Source organism: Marmota monax, unplaced genomic scaffold, assembly GCF_021218885.2.
Source record: "Marmota monax isolate L192 unplaced genomic scaffold, Marmota_monax_Labrador192_F-V1.1 WCK01_AAM20220418_F8-fsc00042, whole genome shotgun sequence".
Lineage (NCBI taxonomy): Eukaryota > Metazoa > Chordata > Mammalia > Rodentia > Sciuridae > Marmota > Marmota monax.
In genome coordinates, this window is record NW_026693008.1 from 4,418,028 (window position 1) to 4,436,993 (window position 18,966).

Below are 18,966 nucleotides of genomic sequence, written 5' to 3' on the forward strand. Positions count from 1 at the left end.
AAAACCAACGTGAGCACATATATTTTGAAAATATTTCTAAGAAATGTTTGACTAGAAGTCAAGAGTGTGTGTATGGCATCCTCTGCCAAAGCTGATGGATTCAGGCTAGTGGCTCCCTTGGTTTCCAGCCCACAACCCACCCGTGTGGGGAGATCTGGAGGATGGGCCACAGCCCATCCTACCACAGCCTCGTGGTAGGAGTGTGCATGGATGTATGAATCTACCTTCTAAAAGCCCACAGGACATGGGAGACTTATGGTCTTACAGTCATGAGCATTTGCTCCTGGACTGAAATTCCTCAAAATAACTTCCTATCCTTTCAAATAAAGAAGATACTTGAGGATGGAGAGCTTTCCAGAAACAGCAACAAAAAATTTGACTCTTTACAAAGCAGAGTGCATCTTCTAATCAGGATGCAGGAAGCATCCACCCAAATTAGCTGTCAATTCCAAGTCCCTGAAACACACACACACACACACACACACACACACCCCAGCACACGACAGGGTCTGGGGGTTTAACTGGTGCTCTTGACTAATCACGCACATGCACATACACACATCTGCTCTGATAGTGCTTTGTAAGTATTAATACATATTCCAGTTCAAGAGGCTTATCCTTCAAAACAATAAAGATAACCTGAAAAATCTCATGACTTCAATGCCCTCCCCCATTTCTTTCTTAAGGCATTAACACCCAGAATGACCAAATTTCTACACAAAAACTTTGCCTTTCTGTTTGTTTTTTCAGGACCTGTTCAGACAGTTTCTGATACGGGTTAACCATTTTCGCAGAACTAATCTCTTTTAAATCTCTGACCCTGTAACCAAGACTTACACAAGCAAAATGCTGACACCGAGTCCAGAAAGGTCTTGAATTCCACTCAAGGTTCCTGTTTATCACAAAGCTCCTCTGAGACCCGGCATCCAAAACTGCTTTGATGACAAGGGGCTTTCAAGGTCTATCGATTTCTTTTCAACAAGTGTGAGATGTCCAACTACTCCTATCCTGGGTCCCTGGCTTAGCCTAACAACACTGTTCTCCATTAACACTGAGTGTTTAGGCCCAGGCTGGGAGGAGGATCTTCACCCAGTTTCCAGACTTGTGTGAAAACTCAGACCCACGAACAAACCAACTGTTGACAGGGTTAGAAGTCACGTCACTATCTTCAAACTAAGCTCAATGGTTTGATAATCACAAGAGAAGGCACTTATTAGCAGCATGCAGCTCCAAATTCTAATTGCAGACTACAGCAGGCAGTTGGCTGAGTGGCTGACGAACATTAATCAAGCAATCCTAACTGATCTATAGACTGTCATTTAAATTGACAGTGGCATGTCCGCTAATCATCCCATTTATTCTTGTGCTGTCAAGAACAGAAATCACATTACTTTTGCAAATGGCTCTGTTGTATGAATAAGAGCCACTCAGACACAGAAAGGTGGAAACGCTCATGTGCCTTCAAGGAAGATGATTGAGAACTGTGTTAAAAAGACATGGCTGATTTATCAGGGCAAAACATTTAAGCGACAGTGAGGAGGAGAAGGCTGTGAGCATCGTTGGGCTTTCCCTCAGACAGGAGTGTCTATCTGCCTGAAGTGACTCTGAAGTTTCACTTGGAAAGGAGCCCAACATAAGTTCTAAGTTGAGATCTTTCATATACAACAAGTGATTCAGTTTATACCACTCAGTTTACACTGGTGGTGTCTCCTCAGGAAGGGATCTTCCAAAAAGACAAATTCAGAAATCAAAACGCACTTCTGTTTGGCAGATTTTCCAAACCATAAAAGGGGACTTGAGATTGACAAACGGGACTGTGCTTCTGGGGATAATCTAACAACAGAGTGCTTCACATCAGGGCTTTCCTGGAAATCCTGGGGCACATGGTTGTCACAGTTTGGGTAAGTAGGGCTTCTCAGATAGGAGGAGGGGAGGAAAGCCAGAAAGGGAGAGAAAAAAGAATGACATCCTCAGACAGATGGATGGTGGTGTGGTTGGGGATGCAGATATTAAATGAGGAGAAAAATGTTTCCAGATATTTTGGATTTCACTTGGGTAGAGAGGTGTGCCAGGCAACTCCTGCTTAGGTGGAAGTGACAAAAATCTGGTTTCCGCAGTGAGAATTGTTTTGGGTGATTCAGGCTGCCTGTCATTAATGTCTTTATGAAGGTGGGAGAAGATTAACACAGTAGACATGAAAGTGGTCAAGACAATGAACTCTCTTCTTAAACATGAGCTTAGCCAAGAAATCCTTTGAAGATAGGTAGGAATGACTGAAGTTGAAGCAACACTTTTCAGTAGATCAGAAAGCAGAGGCCACTTTTTAAGCCACATTTTGACAAGAACCCTAACAGGTTTTGTACCCCAGCTGGCTTCAAGAAGTGAGCCCTGCATGGTATTTCCCAAGGCCCCCAGGAGTCACCTAGAAAAGATGGCTTGACATCTGGGGCTTTGAGCAGCTGCCTCACCCTTTGGACCTGAGCCTGGAACGTTCTGAACATCTGGACTGAGGCTCTGTCCCATCTGCCACTGTGCTAAGGGCACAGACACAACACCCACTGACTTGGGAACAGTCACGCTCATGCGATGGCCCAACTCATTTTGGGGAGGAGGTAGAAAATGAATTTACTGCACATTATTCTTCAGTATTTATAATCTTAATGGTCTGGGAAAAGCCTTTTGGCAACTGCTTATTTCATTACCATCATGATGGACTGATTTGCTATAAAAGTGTTATTTTAAGAATTATTAAGTTACCATGTGCCTCTTTACTAAATAGTCTCTTACTAGTGTATTCCTGAAATATTTGGGACTACCAAGGGTGGGGGAGAATGTTGATCACACGTGTTATCGACCAGATTAAATTCCCAGTGTTTTCAGAATTTACTATTAAAACTTGAACCCGTAAAAAATATTAAAAAAAAACCCCAACAACCCTGGAATTGGAGATACTTTCTAACTAACTCAAAATGTGGAAAACGGAAGTAAAAATATAGATACATTCGAAAATATAAAAGTCAAAGGAGTATCAACATAGTTAAAAAGAAACTACTAATTGGGGAAAAATATTTGCAATCCATATTACTAACAGAGACTCTCTTAATTAGAAAGAGACCAACAATACAAAGGAAAAATAAGTTAAAGACATAAGCAAATTTTATAGAAAAACAAATAGTTCAACCTCCCTTAAAAGGCAGCACATTAGAATTATAGGAGGATACCACCTCTTTTTCACAGACGAAGTTAGCAAAAAACGGCCAGCACACTGTTTGGGAGGCTGTAAAGGAACAGGAATCCATGGGTATCCCACCATGGAGGTCAAAATGACATCACCCATGTTACAGCGTACCCACCCTGTGATACTGCCAATCTACTGAATTCACCCTGCATTTACATGTATCCACTGGCAGTATGATCTAAACAAAGTTATTCACTGTAATATTGTCTGTGATAGCAAAAGAATGGAAACAACCCCAAATACAGCCTTGGGGACTGCTTAAAGAAATAACAATATGCTGGGCATGGTGGCGCACACCTGTAATCCCAGAAGCTTGGGAGGCAGAGGCAGGAGGATTGCAAGTTGGAGGCCGGCCTCAGCAACTTAGCAAGGCCATTAAGCAACTCAGTAAGGCCTTGTCTCTAAATAAAATATAAAAAAGGACTGGGGATGTGGCTCAGTGGTTAAGCACCCCTGGGTTCAATCCCTGGTACCAAACAAACAAAAAAACATGACTCATCTATACCGAAAAAAAAAAAAATCCATGCTTCTGAATGAGAGAATAAGCCAATTATATATGTAGAGAGAAAATCATGTTAAAGTAGAAAAAAAAAGTAAGGGGCATGGTAGAATATGCAGTATTTTACTGTGTCAAAGGGGACAAAAGGGATATTATATTTGTTCCTGTGTAAGAGAATTCTGGGAAGAATAGCTAACTGACTAGCAGTAGTGGCTACCTCTCTGGGAGCAGGTAGGGAACAGTGTGGGTCGGCGACGGGCTGGAGAGAAGGAGTGTATATGATTAAACTGTTTGGTTTTGAACTGTGTCAATATTACCTCTTCAAAATTTAAATTGGCTTTTTTTAAAAACTTGAACACTGGGCTTCGATTTTTATAGTTTCGTCCTCTCCTTTCTGAGAGAGTCATCAGCTCTCCCCTCTTAAGCTTTGAGCAATCCTCTCTACCCTGCGACTTAATGGGCACCCAGGGTTCCCTCTCCTGACACATCAGGGGCTACTGAGTGCCTTGGAGGAGAGAGGTAAGTTCCAGAGCAGGAGCTCCAATAGCTCTTACAGCTGTTTGGAGGGTTCTATTTCAGGCATTTTTGGGGGCTTTTCCTCCCATTCCTGGCTGCATTTTGGACATATGCAGGCCAGGGGATGAAATGAGAGGGAGAGGGGGGGCACAGGTGGGACACAGAGTCTGATGAAAGCACTGCCCTGGTCTATTCCAGCTCCCACAGAAGCCAGGCTTTAGTGGGGCTTCCGCCCTCCAGAAGGCTATCACAGATGGGCAGCAAGGGAGAGCTGGGTCAGGAGGTAGCACCCAGAGCACCATGGGACAGAGGAGGACAGGACAGAGCGGGGCGTGGGCTGGTGGTTGAAGGTACATGGAATTGTAGCTTTTGGAGGGATAGAGAATGGCAGAGTGGCCAGGAAAGGAAGAACAGAGACTTTGGACCCCTGGATCTCTATTCATCACTTCCTCATGGAGGAGCAACCCCAGGATGGAGCAGGGAGGAACAGGCTCAGCCACCTAAGCAGGTCGTCTTGCCTTACAGAGTCTGTTTCCTCATCTTCTCAACAGGGTGATGTAATCTGTACACTAAGCCTTTTATATATGCTACCTCATTTAATATTCATGACAATCCTAGAAAAAGGAGCTATCAGGAGACCCATCTTCCAGATGAGGAAATTGAGGCTCTGTAACAGGCTTTGTGGTATAAAGCCAGGAGGTGGAACAGCTAGGTGGAAGCACAGGCAAAGCCTGCCTTTTGTAGCTACCACCCTGAAAAGCAAAGTGCACTAACTGGTGTGATCCATAGCCAGAGGGTTTTTTTAAATACTCATGGCTTCCCAGGATGGTTCCCAGCTCCTGGACCCAGCTGAAGCTGACCTGTTCTTCTCTCACTCAGGAGACCAAGTGCCCTATAATAGAAGCTGTCCCCAAGTCTCTCTTACAATTTGCAGTGTGACTATAACAAGCGCACTCCCACACTGGGGGCCAGGTACATAAGTGAGATGGTCTTGCAGGCTACAGCATCATTTCTGGAGAGACCTCGAGATTGAATGTGCATGTATCTTAGTGCTGATCATGAAATCATGCTGTTTATGATGCTACAGTGAAAAACAAAAAAGGCACCTTATAATGGACCAAGTATAAAACATTCAAGTGATGTTCAAGAGTCCCTTTCTTAAGATGAACTCTTTGCACAGCTGGGCTGTAATCCCAGTGGCTCGGGAGGCCGAGGCAGAAGGATCATGAGTTCAAAGCCAGCCTTAGCAATTTAGGTCCTAAGCAACTCAGTGAGACCTTCTCAATAAAATATAAAAAAGGGCCTGGGATATGGCTCAGTGGTTAACTGTCCCTGGGTTCAAACCCTGGTACCAACAACAACAACAAAAAAAGGAACTCTTTGAATCTAAAGCTATAAAAGGGAGGGGGGACCTATTAAAGTTTTTATCCTTCCAGTTTTGAAAATGTTCTAGAAATAAGTAAACATAATAAAATAGTTACATTACCCAGGCCAGCAATCATTTACTCCTTCTCTATAAGGCCAAAACTGCACCGTACTGTTTGAAAGAAGATAGGTCATGGACTTTCTCATTAATCTGTCACAATTCCTTTATTATATGGTCTCAGATATCATAGGTATATCTGATTATAATGCACAGAAATTTTGTCTCAATATTCTGATTTATTTACTACCAGTGGACACAAATCATCCATGTAAAATTCCAAATGTAAGTCTTATAAATTGAAAGTAAAGATACTACTCATGACATAATACTAGTGAATTAGCCTACTTATCAATATTAAAAGATTATCATATTAATAGTATACAGTTTGCCTAAGATAAGCCTTACATAAATATTATCAAGAGGCTCAAGTGTGGTGAGTAAGATTATGAATTCATGACTTCTTAACATTTGTTGTAAGTCTCTCCAGGACAACGAATTTTCAAAGTATTCAAACTGTCTAGAACACATGCACTTTTGCTTATAAAAAAGTGTTCACCCTTCTTATGAAAAAGCACACACATTTGCTTCCCTCTCTCCCCCCTTCCTACTCTTCATTCCTTAATTATGAATAAATTCAGGTTTCAAAAAGATATTTCTCTCTTATACAGCTAAATACATGCATTTTTAAAAATTAAAAATAGCTCTAAAACATGCAAACATCTGAAAAATTGGAAAGAAAATGGATGCAGCACACACAGACACACAAACACAGGGTACCCCAGGATATACCAGTCTAGAGACACCCCCCCCCACTGCCAAACAAAGTGAAGCAAGCACACGCATTACTCTACTGCTACCAGCTACCGGCAGGCTGAGCTCATATTTACAAGGCTTATTTTCAAGGGTTGGAATACAACAGGGGAGTTTCAGCTAGAAGACTTGAATCCCCAAGGCAACAAAACAAAAATTCCACAAGCCAGTCCCAGCCATCAAGACCCCCATTAAGCTTGACCGCCCCTCACCTGCTCCCCTTCTCTCCTCTCTCCCCAGAAGAAGGCACTTCATGGAAACGTCTGGGAAAGCCCTTGGACTTTATTTTGTTACACCCTCTAAATAGACAAAAACAAAAGAGAACAGGTGTAGAAGACAGTATTTCCAGTCAGCCACCATGAGCCCCACACAGGCCCTCCCCTTCCCTCTTACACCAAGATCCCCATTTTCAGGCCTCCTTGGGATTCCCCCCACCAAAGGAGGAAGCTCACAAACAAAGATGGTGTGTTTGAGGAAGATCTCTGATGCTGAGACAGAAATGTGAAATGCAAACTTTGCTCTAATAGCATCTTATTTATCAGTAGGCAGCATTATTCTGGTATTAACAGAGGCAAGGATAGTACCATCATGACCATGTCGTTCAGAGACCTCCTCTTCCACCTTTGGCAGCTGCCCTGGCTAACAGGATGGCTCAGAATTCCATGGGAATGAACAGAACCTTGCAGGAATCTCCTGGGGACCATTTGGGCCTCCTTCCTGCTACGGTTCCCTCTCAATTTCATACCATTAGACCAGTGGTCTGGGGTTTCATCTTTTCCCCATGCGTTCCTGTGGTCTCTGGCCACCTTCCAGATTCACAATACAGATTGTAGAATACATAAGGGACGCATCTCAGGGAGATGGGGACAGCAATTGGCAAGATATTACTATATATAAAATCCTATATTTAGTTTCCCTTTAAAATTTAAATAACCATAGCATATGACATTGAGCTACAGACTTTGAAAGATGTACATATTCCACAGAATACCTGAAAGTGTCTGTTCAATTATACTTGATACCCCAAACCACCTGGGTTATAGGATTTCATATTACAATGATTCCTATTCTTTCTCCAAGTTCATCAGCTATAATGGATGCTCTGCTGAATCTTGCATCAGGTAGGTAGATGCAATATTGAGTCACTTCTTGCTGTTTAGCAGCTTTTCACTTCGAGGAATGAACAGCCTCCAGTTATTCCATATTAGGTTTTTTCTCCCTTCATAAATGTTTTCCTTTCTTTGATAATTATTAATTGTGCATGGGGTAAAAGCACATGGCACAGGCACCAGAATTTGGAGAAGCCAAAACTTGGGAGTATGACTACAAAGTGGGAGGGACTGCTGTAACTCAGAACTTCTTGTCTCCCTCTGTTGAGAACATTCTGGAACTACACCACTGTCCCCCTAAACGTCACGGATATGCCGTGTGGCTCCGAACATTAATCTGAAGAAATCACGAGTGTGTTGGAATGTTTTTACAAATTTTCATAAAAACTTGAAATTTGCAGCTTCCTCAAATATTTAGACTTTTTCTCAACCCTTAGCCCTACTCTGAATTCTGCCAGATTCACTCTTTCGGGAGTTTTGGAGCGGAGCCGGCTATCTCCGCAGCTTTTCCTCACATACAATCACAGGCGCTTCAAACCACCACCTGCAAACTGACAACACTTCGCGGAGAAGCAAATGCCACACCATCAATAGCTAATGATCACGGGGGCTACCTGAGCAAATGCGAACCATCAACCCTGGGAGAGAAGGCATGGGATTCTGAGAAATTCAAAGAGGTGGCTGCTCACCACACAACATCCAGGGAGTTTCCCTTTGCTGAAAAGTGAGCTTGCTTCAAGGATGTTATCCATCTTCCCTAAGAGTGGGTCCAGTCTTTTAAGTATCATGGAGCTATGTTTAAACAGCAGCCTTCAGCTGTGTCTCCTGCCCTGCTTTTGTCTAATGACTATGTGTTAGCCTGTTCCAAGAACTTCCACTGGCATCTCAGGGCCAACTCGACAGCAGGGGGCCGGTTACTATAACAACTGACAGCTCTCTTGAATTCTGAAAGGCCCCCGAGTAGCCATTTGGGAAACAGTTATTGAGCAAAAAGTTGCCTGGGATATGTGGCATTAGCTGCCACAATCTCTGTGCATATTTGTATGGAGGCAAAAAAAAAAAAAGGAGCCACCTCCTGGAACAGCTGGGGACCTCCAAGGCTCCCCTCCCCCATTCCGGTTAGCATCTCAGAGCAAGACAGTTTAACACCAGTGTCATCACAAACCCAAACCCTCTGAACAAGCCATCTTCTGGCATCATAAACCGTGCTCTAGTTCTCCTTACTGGCTTGACACATTATCAGGCTTTTAAGAGCTGAATGGTAAAAAATTATTCCTAATGATTTAAAAAAAAAAAAAAAGAAAAAAGGTCTTGAAATATGGCCACAAGTTCAAGTTCCAGGAAGAGAGGGGTTGCACAGGCAGCCACTGATTTTAAAAGTGGGGCAGGGAGTTGGAAGGGGAGATGCCCAGTACACCCATGGGTCATTGAATGAGGTCTTATGCTGAAAAGATAGACGTGATCACATAAAGCCACCAAAAGTTATTCTTAGAAAGTCTGATCTTTCTCAACATGAAAACAGTTTTACGAAGACCTACCTTTCCATTCTTATTCTCCCAGCACAAGATGACACTGGACAACTAGAACTGAAAACCCTGTGCCTGTGTACGCACAGAATCCCCTGGAAAAGATCCCGATCATTCTTGTGGAAGTAGCCTTTGCTTTGCATACAGGAAGGGCGTCTAGAGGAGTTTGGCCCCTGGTGATATTCAATGTGCCAGGACTGAGCGCTTCCAGGTCATTGCTCACAGCTGCCTGACTAAACATTTGTCCTTTTTCTTTGTTCTGCAAAAGTCAGAACCCAAACAGCCACTCCTCCAGGAAGCCCTCCCTGACTCCCGCTCCTTCCCACCACACTCTGGCTAAAGTTAACATCCTGGAGCACATGGTTTCCCTTATCACCACCGCAGCCAGGGGAGTTGAATGTAACCACCCACAGGGGCCAGGTGTCAAAGAGCTGTGAGGGCAGAGGCTGGCAGACTAAAGAACCAGTGTCCCTTGCAAAGGGGCCACACACTCGGCTCCAGCCAGCCCAACAGTCCAGAAGGGGCAATGAGGACTATGTTGCCAGACCTTCTGATTTGCCACATGAACCCACAAAGCTGGGCTTTCAAGTCGAGTCTTATTTCTAAAATAATTCAAAAACTTAAAATGATCAGCTGAATAAAACTGGCTGGGAGACCACTGGTTTGGAGTTTTTGACCTTTATTTGGGATGATCTTTATTTACCTGCTCATCTACTCCTTCAAGCTATATATATAAAACCCCCTGCAAGAAAGGACCCCTCGAATGAATCTCCTCCAGTGCCGGGCACAACGAGATTCATAAAAAGTGGTGGATGAATGAACAACGGGAGGACTAAACAGGCCAGCCACACAATACAAAATCCCAGGCGTTAGGAACTCCAAAACCTGCGAGCTGCATCCTCCCAGAAGGAGAAATGACCTACATTTCTCTAGGGGGACAGGGGTGAAGGGCTTCCTGATGGCTTGCTCACCGCCCGTGGCTGCTCCAGGATTCAGTAACGTAGCATGTGCTTTGTGTTAATCCAACCATCACTAGTGGTTTCTATTAGCAGCGTTTCCCCTTTGCTATCCCTCCAATGTCACCTGCTTAGGGAAAGCCATTCTTATTGCACTGTATGCAAATGAAGAATAATCAGGCTTTCCTGGGGTGGAATTGGAGGAAACATCTAATCCAGACCCATTCATCGGCAAGCCGACATTTGAAGTTTCGGCCACAGAGCAGATGGGTGTCGCTGCTGCTACTGTGGGAATACAGGAGGGATCTGCGTTACAGTGAGGCACTGTGGTCAGTCATCCTGCGGGCCCGAGAGGCGTGTCACCACATGCCCACACTCCACTTCCTTGTGCATCTGTTTGCCCAAGTCTCTGTTATGCCAACACGAATCCCCCACACATTTGCGGTTTGCATCCCTTTGTATTTATTACACTCTGTCTCCCACTGAACATCCAGGAAAGAAAAAAAATTGCAGTGTCAACAGAACTCACTTGTGTTCACGAACAGCATTCCTAATGAAGAGGCACCATGCACAACAAAAATCTCTAAAAGTCTAAAGAAGGGACTCAGACTAAAAGAAACCCTTTTCTATGGGCTCGTGTGGCTAAACTGGTGTTGATGGATTTGTCAGATTTACAGATGGCTCAAGTGGGACGTGCATTTTCCAGATCAGTTTTTTGGAACAGGGTACCTCAAGGCTGCCCAGGCTGGCCTGGATCTTGCAATCCTCCTGCCATGGTTTCCTGAGTAGCCGGGATTACATGTGTGCACTACCTTGCTCAGAGCATGCAACCTTTCTGATATCAAATTTAAAAAAACTTGGTGTCAGATGTTACAATTTCCACATAGTTTCCAGTTCTCTGTCCCAGGACCCATGTAGTTAGCTCATACTTATGTGAGAAGTAAAGCTGGTTTATGCTTTTGGGAAGTCCTTTTCCAAGTTATGGTTAATAAGATACTAAATTTATCATCAAGGAAACTGACCAGCTGGGACTGAGACCAAACAGGTTATATTATACAACATCAAAACCTTCTCAGACTAATGAAGATGTCACCAAGTAGATACATCCTTATTTAGCTTCCAGAATACCTAAGAACACAGTTGGTCCCTGAGGTTTTCTTCCACTGATCTTGGCAATTCTAAACCCCAAGTACATACTGGTGACCACCATAATGAGAAGGTGGCGCAGAAGTGAGTTCATCTTCCTGCAGGGTTTTTTTTTTTTGTGTGTGTATGTGTGTGTGTGTTGGGGGGTAACCAGGGATTGAATCCAGGGACACTTAACCACTGAGCCACATCCCAACCTTTTTATTTTTGATTTTGAGACAGGGCTAAGTTGTTTAGGGCCTTGCTAAAGTGCTGAGACAGGTTTTTGTTTTTAAACCATTTTTTATTATTTATTTTTTTAAAGCTGTGGATGGACACAATACATTTATTTAATTAATTTATTTATTTTGATGTGGTGCTGAGGATCAAACCCAATGCCTCATACTTTTGAGGCAAGGGCTCTGCCACTGAGCCACAATCCCAGCTCCTCAGAGATTTTGAACTTGCAGTCCAGCCTTCCAAACTCCTGCAGCGTCTTTTTGACAGGCGAACACATACAACTGGAGCTGGCTGTGGAATGAAGCGAATGCTTTCCCCCAGGCATGCTACTCCCTCATCTGAGGCAAGATAATGTGATGGAGAAGATAGCAGGCGAGGAAAAATCAGACTAGTTGGGTTCAAGCCCAGGATCCAGAGATTAATACTGTGACTTGGGCATATCACCTTATTTTACCAAGCATTAATCTTCCAATGTACAAAATGGACACAATACTAACCACTTCCTAAGATATGCATGCCAATTAAGTGGGAATATTATCTGCTAAACACAGGTCTAGGATGGTGAAAATTCAATCGAAGGTTTTTGGCTAGCCAGGTCTTAAGATGTACAAAGCCACTTCAGAGGCACAACTTGGCTCACCATAAGGAAAAAAGCTACCTTGGAATGCAACTTCCTTTAGGATTCCAGGAAAAAAAAAAAATCTTTGCAATCTGCATAATTCTAAGTGCACACAAATGCCCTTTTCATAGCAGCTAAAACTCTTCTACAGCATGCTGGTAATGAACACTCAAGCACATGGACTGTACACCAGGCACTTAGCTCCTCTACCAGCATCTACCTCAAATTATGAAAGCAGATCAAAAAGGAACTTTCCCCTAATTTTCCTCTCATCTCTGAGTGGCAGCAGCTACGCAGCTCCAAGTGTTTTCAGGAACATTAATGCCACAGAAACAGCTTGTCTTCATAAGGCAGGGGATCCAACTCTTGGAATATGCTTTCTATTAATTCAGAAGGTGTATGGTTACCATCTTGAATAGTAAGGCCACAATGGCACACTTCAGAAACTACTGAGTTGATTTCTTCTTCATTTTTAAGAGCTCTGAATGCTTTCTAATTACTCTGAATCATTTGCAATAGCTTGGAAACATTGCATGACTGAGGTAGACTACAATATTTACCAGGCACACAACAGGGCACTCTTTGCAGAATGAGGCAAGCTCCTTTAACTGTTCGTTTATTTTATTTTTATTAGCTACCCACCACATTTCTTCCTAGCTTCTTCACTGCAACTTCTTCCTCATTATGGATTCTGGATCCTACATCTCTTCAAGGTAGACCTTTGCAAGGACCATTCAAAAGACAAATGCAGCAGGCTACCTGTAACATCCCTGCCCAAAGTATTAGAAAATACATTTATATCTCTGGGGGAAGAGTACCCTCCTACAGTGTTGGTGGGACTGCAAACTGGTGCAACCCATCTGGAAAGCAGTATGGAGATTCCTTAACAAACTTGGAATGGAACCACCATTTGACCTAGTTATCCAATTCCTTGGTATACGCAAAGGACTTAAAATCAGCATACTACAGTGATGCAGCCACATTAATGTTTATAGCAGCTCTATTCACAATAGCTAAGTGATGGTAACCTAGGTTGGTTCCTTCAACAGATGAATGGACAAAGAAAATGTGGTAGAACAACAGAATATTAGTTAGCCATAAACAAGAATGAAATCATGGCATTTGCTGATAAATGAATGGAATTGGAGGCATTATGCTAAGGGAAATAAGCCAATCCCAACAAACCAAAGACCAAATATTCTCTGATATGCAGATGCTAACACACAATGAGGAGGAGGGGGAACAGAAGTTCACTGGATTAGACAAAGGGGAATGAAGGGAAGCGGGGAATGGGAACAGTAAAGAGTAGAATGAATGAAACATAACTTTCCTATGTTCATATATGAATACACAATCAATGAAACTCCACATGTCCAGCCACAAGAATGGGATCCTAATTAGAATAAGCTATACTCCATGTATCTATGATATGTTAAAATACACTCCACTGCCACATATATCTAAAAAAAATTAAAAATTAAAGAAAATCCATTTCTTCCTATAGACCCACATTGCTACCTGTCAAAATACTGCTCAATAGTCCTCCAGGGGACTCTTCGCTTGAAGTCTCCCAGATATACAAATACCTGAGATTTGTACCCATACTTTTGGGTTCTGACCATGTATGAAATAAGGAGATTAATGACTGGTCCCCAACATGGTCACTTTCAGGAAACACACTGAATGCAGTGACGTCAATGGGCCTCAGTGTTTAAGGCTCTCTGCTGCAGTGCTTCCCAAACACCAGGCACTCTCCTACCTCATCTGGTATCCCTGGGTGTGTGGCCATCTGGAGCTAGTGATGAGTGAATGGGAGCGAAATGTCCACTCCCAGGCCCAGCAGATGAAAGCCAGCTGCAATGTGGGGGCCACACACTCCCAGCAGAGGAGCCACTGTGGAGGACCTCAGAGCCCCATCAGTCTTTGAGAGGGTGTGCAGTTAGGCCACGGGTCTTCTTCTGCAGGGGCTGATGGAGTAAACTCAATACAGCCAGCTCTGAATTCACGAGGCTGCTCTCTGGGCTTCAAAGTCCTGCCCCTGGGTGGAGGTGGGGGCTGGGGTCACATCTTCAACCTAGTTACTCAGGCATGTCCTCCTCTGCAATTGCCTTCGCCCCATCAGGAGCATCACCCAAACCAATTTCATTAACTTGACTGTCACCCATTGCTTTTTTGGCCCAAAATGAATCTGCTCACTTTGTTAACCTACATTTATACTATATTTAGCTCTAAATGGATGACTTTTCGCTATTTCTAGGATGCTCTGTACAGCTGAGCATTCCAAAGAATACACTTGGAAGGAAATTCCAGAAGTTCCTGTCTATTGTTTTATGGAATGGTCCTATTACTAGAAATTGTGTACAGTAACACAATGTGATTACAGTTGAGGGATGGCATTTCTTGAAAACTGTAAACTTCATTTTATTAAAAACTTTTAAGCACCTCAGGACCCAGAATTCCATCTGCTCTGGTGGCAAATGTCTGTGCATCCATCTACCAGGCACCAGGAGAGGCATTTCCCACAGCAAACACCGAATCCCCATGGGAACTTGGGTGGCACGTTTCTTAAATCTATTTTGCAGAGGTGGAAACTGAAGCTGGTGAAGGAGCCTTCATCTGAGGCTGATTTTTACTGGCACCTCCCAGAATGCTCCGCTCAGGCATCATTTCCCAATTGCCCAACCCCAGGCAATACTAACACCAAGAATACACAGCATATCTGTCTACATGCTTTATCTGTGTTTTACACTCCAAGTCAGCAAGTTTTCTTTACCTTCCTAGAACAATTGCTCCCCTTTGGGGATGGCAGCTCCAATTATGTACCCTCTCTGGCTACACGGTGATGAGTGTGGTACAAACTGTCTCTGAATCCAGGCTGTGACTCAGGACCCATGTTCCCCCTTAAACATGAGGCAAGGCCCCTCTCTGATCTGCCTTCCTGTACCTTGGGCTCCTTCAGTGCCTTTCAATCATCCTCATGGCAAGGCATACATCCTTTTGGGTGGCATCCAATGCCTTCCTGATCTGACCCTTGCTGTCCCACACTCTGCTCTCGTGACCCACATCTGCTTGTAGGAGGCCAGGCTCTCTCTAGTGTCACCTCTTTATGTTCTCCTCCCTTGGCTTACATCTTCAAGGCTGGGTTGAAGCCCTTTTCCAAAAACTCTTCACACTCATCCACGTCTTCCAATGACTGTGAGGGCCAAAGGACATCAACCCTGAATCACCAGGCCCAGCACAATGTATGGCAGGACCTCTAAGGATTGCATAAATAATAAAAGGTTGAAAATGGGTCCATGCTCATGCAATAGCACAAAATGCTTTATGATTTCTTAAATATCAAAATACTGAGCCAAACATTCTAAAGTAGCCTCCTTTCTGGGCCAGGATGGTCCTTTGTAACCCCTTCTCCAGTTTTAAGTCCCTGGTTTTCATGGAAATGGCACTGACTCATTTTGGACACATGCATACATACACACATTTTGGGGCAGAGTTAAATTTAAGATATAGGCCCAACAAGCACAGAGGCCCGATTCTGGGGATGGACAAATGGTATAAGTCATTCCTGAGCAATGCCATCTTAGGACTTACTTGGATCTTTTTTGGGGGGTGGAGTGGGAGATTGAACCCAGAGGCACTTAACCTAACCACTGAGCCACACTCAAAGGCCTTTTTAATATTTTATTTAGAGACAGGGTCTTGCTGAGTTGCTTAGGGCCTTGCTAAGTTGCTGAGGCTGGCTTTGAACTCACGATCTTCCTGCCTCAGCCTCCTGTTAATTGGACTATCAAAGGAAACATTTCTTTCCACGGGAATGGAGAGATGTCAGTCGCACATGGGCCAGAGCTCACCATGTGTTGAAACAGGCCGAGGCCTGCTTCAGAGAACAGATCCCAGAAACAGACTACACCAGCCCAATGCCTCCTGTTCTTGTTCAACCTTCCAATTCCAACCAGGCCTGACATTCCTGAAACTTCCTACTCCATGAATCAACCAACATATTCCTGTTCTGTGTGCTTAAGGCAGTGTGAAATGGATTTTTGTCAGACTGCAACAGAAAAGGGTTTTGAGCAATATGGTATGAGACAGTACTGCCCAGTGCCTGGTCCACAGCAGGTATTCAACAAATGTTAGTTCCCTTTCTCTTCCCAGTTCAAAGAAAAGGGTTAGACACTGTACCCTGCACACAGATTCGTAAGAGCCACATGGGATGGTACCATCCAAGTATTTGGCCCTCAAAAAGGACCCACTGAACGAACGTCAGCGAGCACCGACATCCTCATACAGTGGAACACGGGTGGGGAGACAGAATTTAGAGAGCCTGGGTTTAATTTCTCACTGCTTCTCCCATTGAATCGCAGTGTCAACGACTCCAAGTGAACTCACCCAGCATTCTGGAATGCTAGCCGCAAACGATCAGGCCCTGGTTGCGGTAGAAACTGCTGTCGCTGGGAGCTGGTGCCAGACCTGCTACCCGAGGAAATGACCCAGGAGGCTTTGCTCTGCCTCCATGCTCTACTTATGTCAAGTCTACTTGCCAATCACCCACTCCCACTGGGCCTCAGAAGGCAGAAGGGAAACAGTGGAGTTCCAGCTTCAACAATGCACAGCCAAAGGGACACGCACGTCTCTTCCGCAAGTGCCAATTCTCGACGTGAGCTCCCTAGCGCCGCTTCTTCCACATTAATAAGGAAAAAGTTGGACAGAAAAAAAGGGCCCTTGTCTCCTCCAGGCTTAGCCAACGCACTGACACTAATTCAGTTTTATTTTCTTTGTGTAAGAATTTTTCTGTTTTGCATTGATTTTTGTGCTACTGGCACTAAATTTGGTAAAAGCCCCAATCTAGACTCTACTGATGAGGGCGAAAGCTCTGGCTAGTTGAAACCAAGCTATGTATATAATTTTGGAAAAATACAGGCGTATGAATGAGATTTCCCCCCATATTTTGTATATAATCTTTCCCTAGAAAACTTGTGTATACACATACATATATGCACACATGAGCATGTGCTCACATACCCCATTATAAAATTATTCTGAGCAGGAGCTGTTAATATATTTCCCATTTTAACTGAGGTTTTCAGGAGTCTCAACAGCTGTTTTCTCAAGGGAGGGCACACCTTGAGCAGTAGGGTTTTAAAGCCGTCTTCACCATGTCCATGGCCATATAGAAGGAGGTGCAATAAACGCTTGTTTTTTGGACCTTTGCCTGCTAGGTTCATGGTCCTCCTTGGCCCCCGTGATCTGCTCAGGAATAGACAGAAGACCCAAGGCGGGCTGATCAGAAACAGTCCTGAAGAATTTGCGAAAGTACTGTGTACAAGATGCTTCCTTTAAGCTCAAATTGCTAAACGAGGGTCACTAGTGGCAGATTGCTGCGGGATCTCTGTGCTCCACAAAGGGAGAGGCTGAGACCTAAGCCGCAGAGCCGGGAGCTGGGCATGCGGATCTTTAACTTCCCACACTCACCTGGATGCACTAGCAGGCTCCAGACAAATATTTGTTAGCAAATCACTATTTGCTGGAGAGGGGATGTCAGGGAGTTTATCTTCCTGTGCTCCCTGGACACCAGGCACTTCACAGTCCAGCACTAGCAGCCTTGAGGTTACTACTGGACACCTGGGGGAGGCCCGAGAGGATCCTTTTCTTACCCCCCTGATCTCAGTGACTGAGAACAGACCCCAGGACACACAGCCAGCCCGTCAGCACATTCTGTTGATCCCACCTTTAGGATATATCTATGTGTTATTGCTGCTCACCACTTGCACAATCTCACCAGGGCCCCGGCCACGTCCTCCACTGCAGGGTTTCCCTGATGGACTCTGCTTCTCCCCTGGCTCCTCTTCAATCTATGTTTAGCATAGCCCCCAAGTAATCCTGAAGTCAGATCACAATACCTTTCTACACCCAATCACACTTATGTCAAGGTCAAAGCCTATGTGTTAACAGTGGTCCCCAGGCCTTCTGTGACCTGATCCTCCTCTGCCCTGACTCTTCCCGACACCCTCTCCTACCACTCTCCCTCTGGGCTCAAGTGCTCCAGCTATATGCACCCACTGGGGTAGTCCTGCTCCATGCCAGCCATGCTTCTGCCTCAGGGCCTTTGTACTTCTCTTTCTTCTGTTTGGAATGTGCTCCAGATGGAGCTCATTTGATCTCATTTAAGTCTTCCCTCAGGTATCACTGGCCAGTTAGACTGCTCTCGACCACTCTGAACACTCACCCCCTGCCCCAGCATGCCCCCTCCTCTTTCCCGAGTTTTCCCCATTACACGCCTAACAGCTCAGGAACCGTAAGTTTTAATTATTTGCGTGGTTTATCACCTGTCTTTTCTATTAAAATGCAAGCTCTGTGAGCGCAGGGATTTATGTCTGGCTCTGCTTTTGTATCACCAGGGCCTAGAGGACTAGCTGCCACATGGAAAGGGCTCAAAATTAACTGAATGAATGAGAGGGAGGGATGAAGATATAACCCTGTTTGTCATTGGAGACACATTTAAGGTACAGGGCGGGAGCTGCCTATATTCATCTGAGAAGTGCCAAGCAGGCCAGCCTGCCTCAGCTGAGCTGGCTGAGGCTGTACAGCTGAAAAACCAGAACTTCAGCATAACTTGCAAGCTGGCTCCACAGGGTGCATCAGAAATCACTTCAAAGAAGACAGAAATGGAAGGATGGCTTACAATCCACCTTTTTTTTTGGGGGGGGGGGTGGTACTGGGGATCGAACCCAGTGGTGCTTAACCACAGAGCCACATCCCCAGCCATTTTTTAACATTTCATTTAGAGACAGGATCTCCCCGAGTTGCTCAGGGCCTTGTTAAACTGAGGCTGGATTTGAACTCTCAATCTTCCTACTTTAGCCTCCAGAGCTGCTGGGATTACAGGTGTGTACCACTGCACCTGA

General features: G+C 44.4%; 1 protein-coding gene across 3 annotated transcripts in view; it reads right to left on the minus strand.

Annotated features, from left to right (window-relative positions):
- The window catches only part of Ptprg (protein tyrosine phosphatase receptor type G), a 712,009-nt gene that overhangs the window by 56,833 nt on the left and 636,210 nt on the right, over nt 1–18,966 (minus strand). For 2 of the 3 annotated variants that reach the window (XM_046452932.2, XM_046452931.2), the window contains exon 14: nt 6,702–6,788. The exons of the other annotated variant lie outside the window; for it this stretch is intronic. In XM_046452932.2, coding sequence (XP_046308888.1) covers nt 6,702–6,788 — 87 coding nt within the window. The remainder of the gene's footprint in view (nt 1–6,701; nt 6,789–18,966) is intronic. 3 annotated transcript variants of the gene reach the window in all.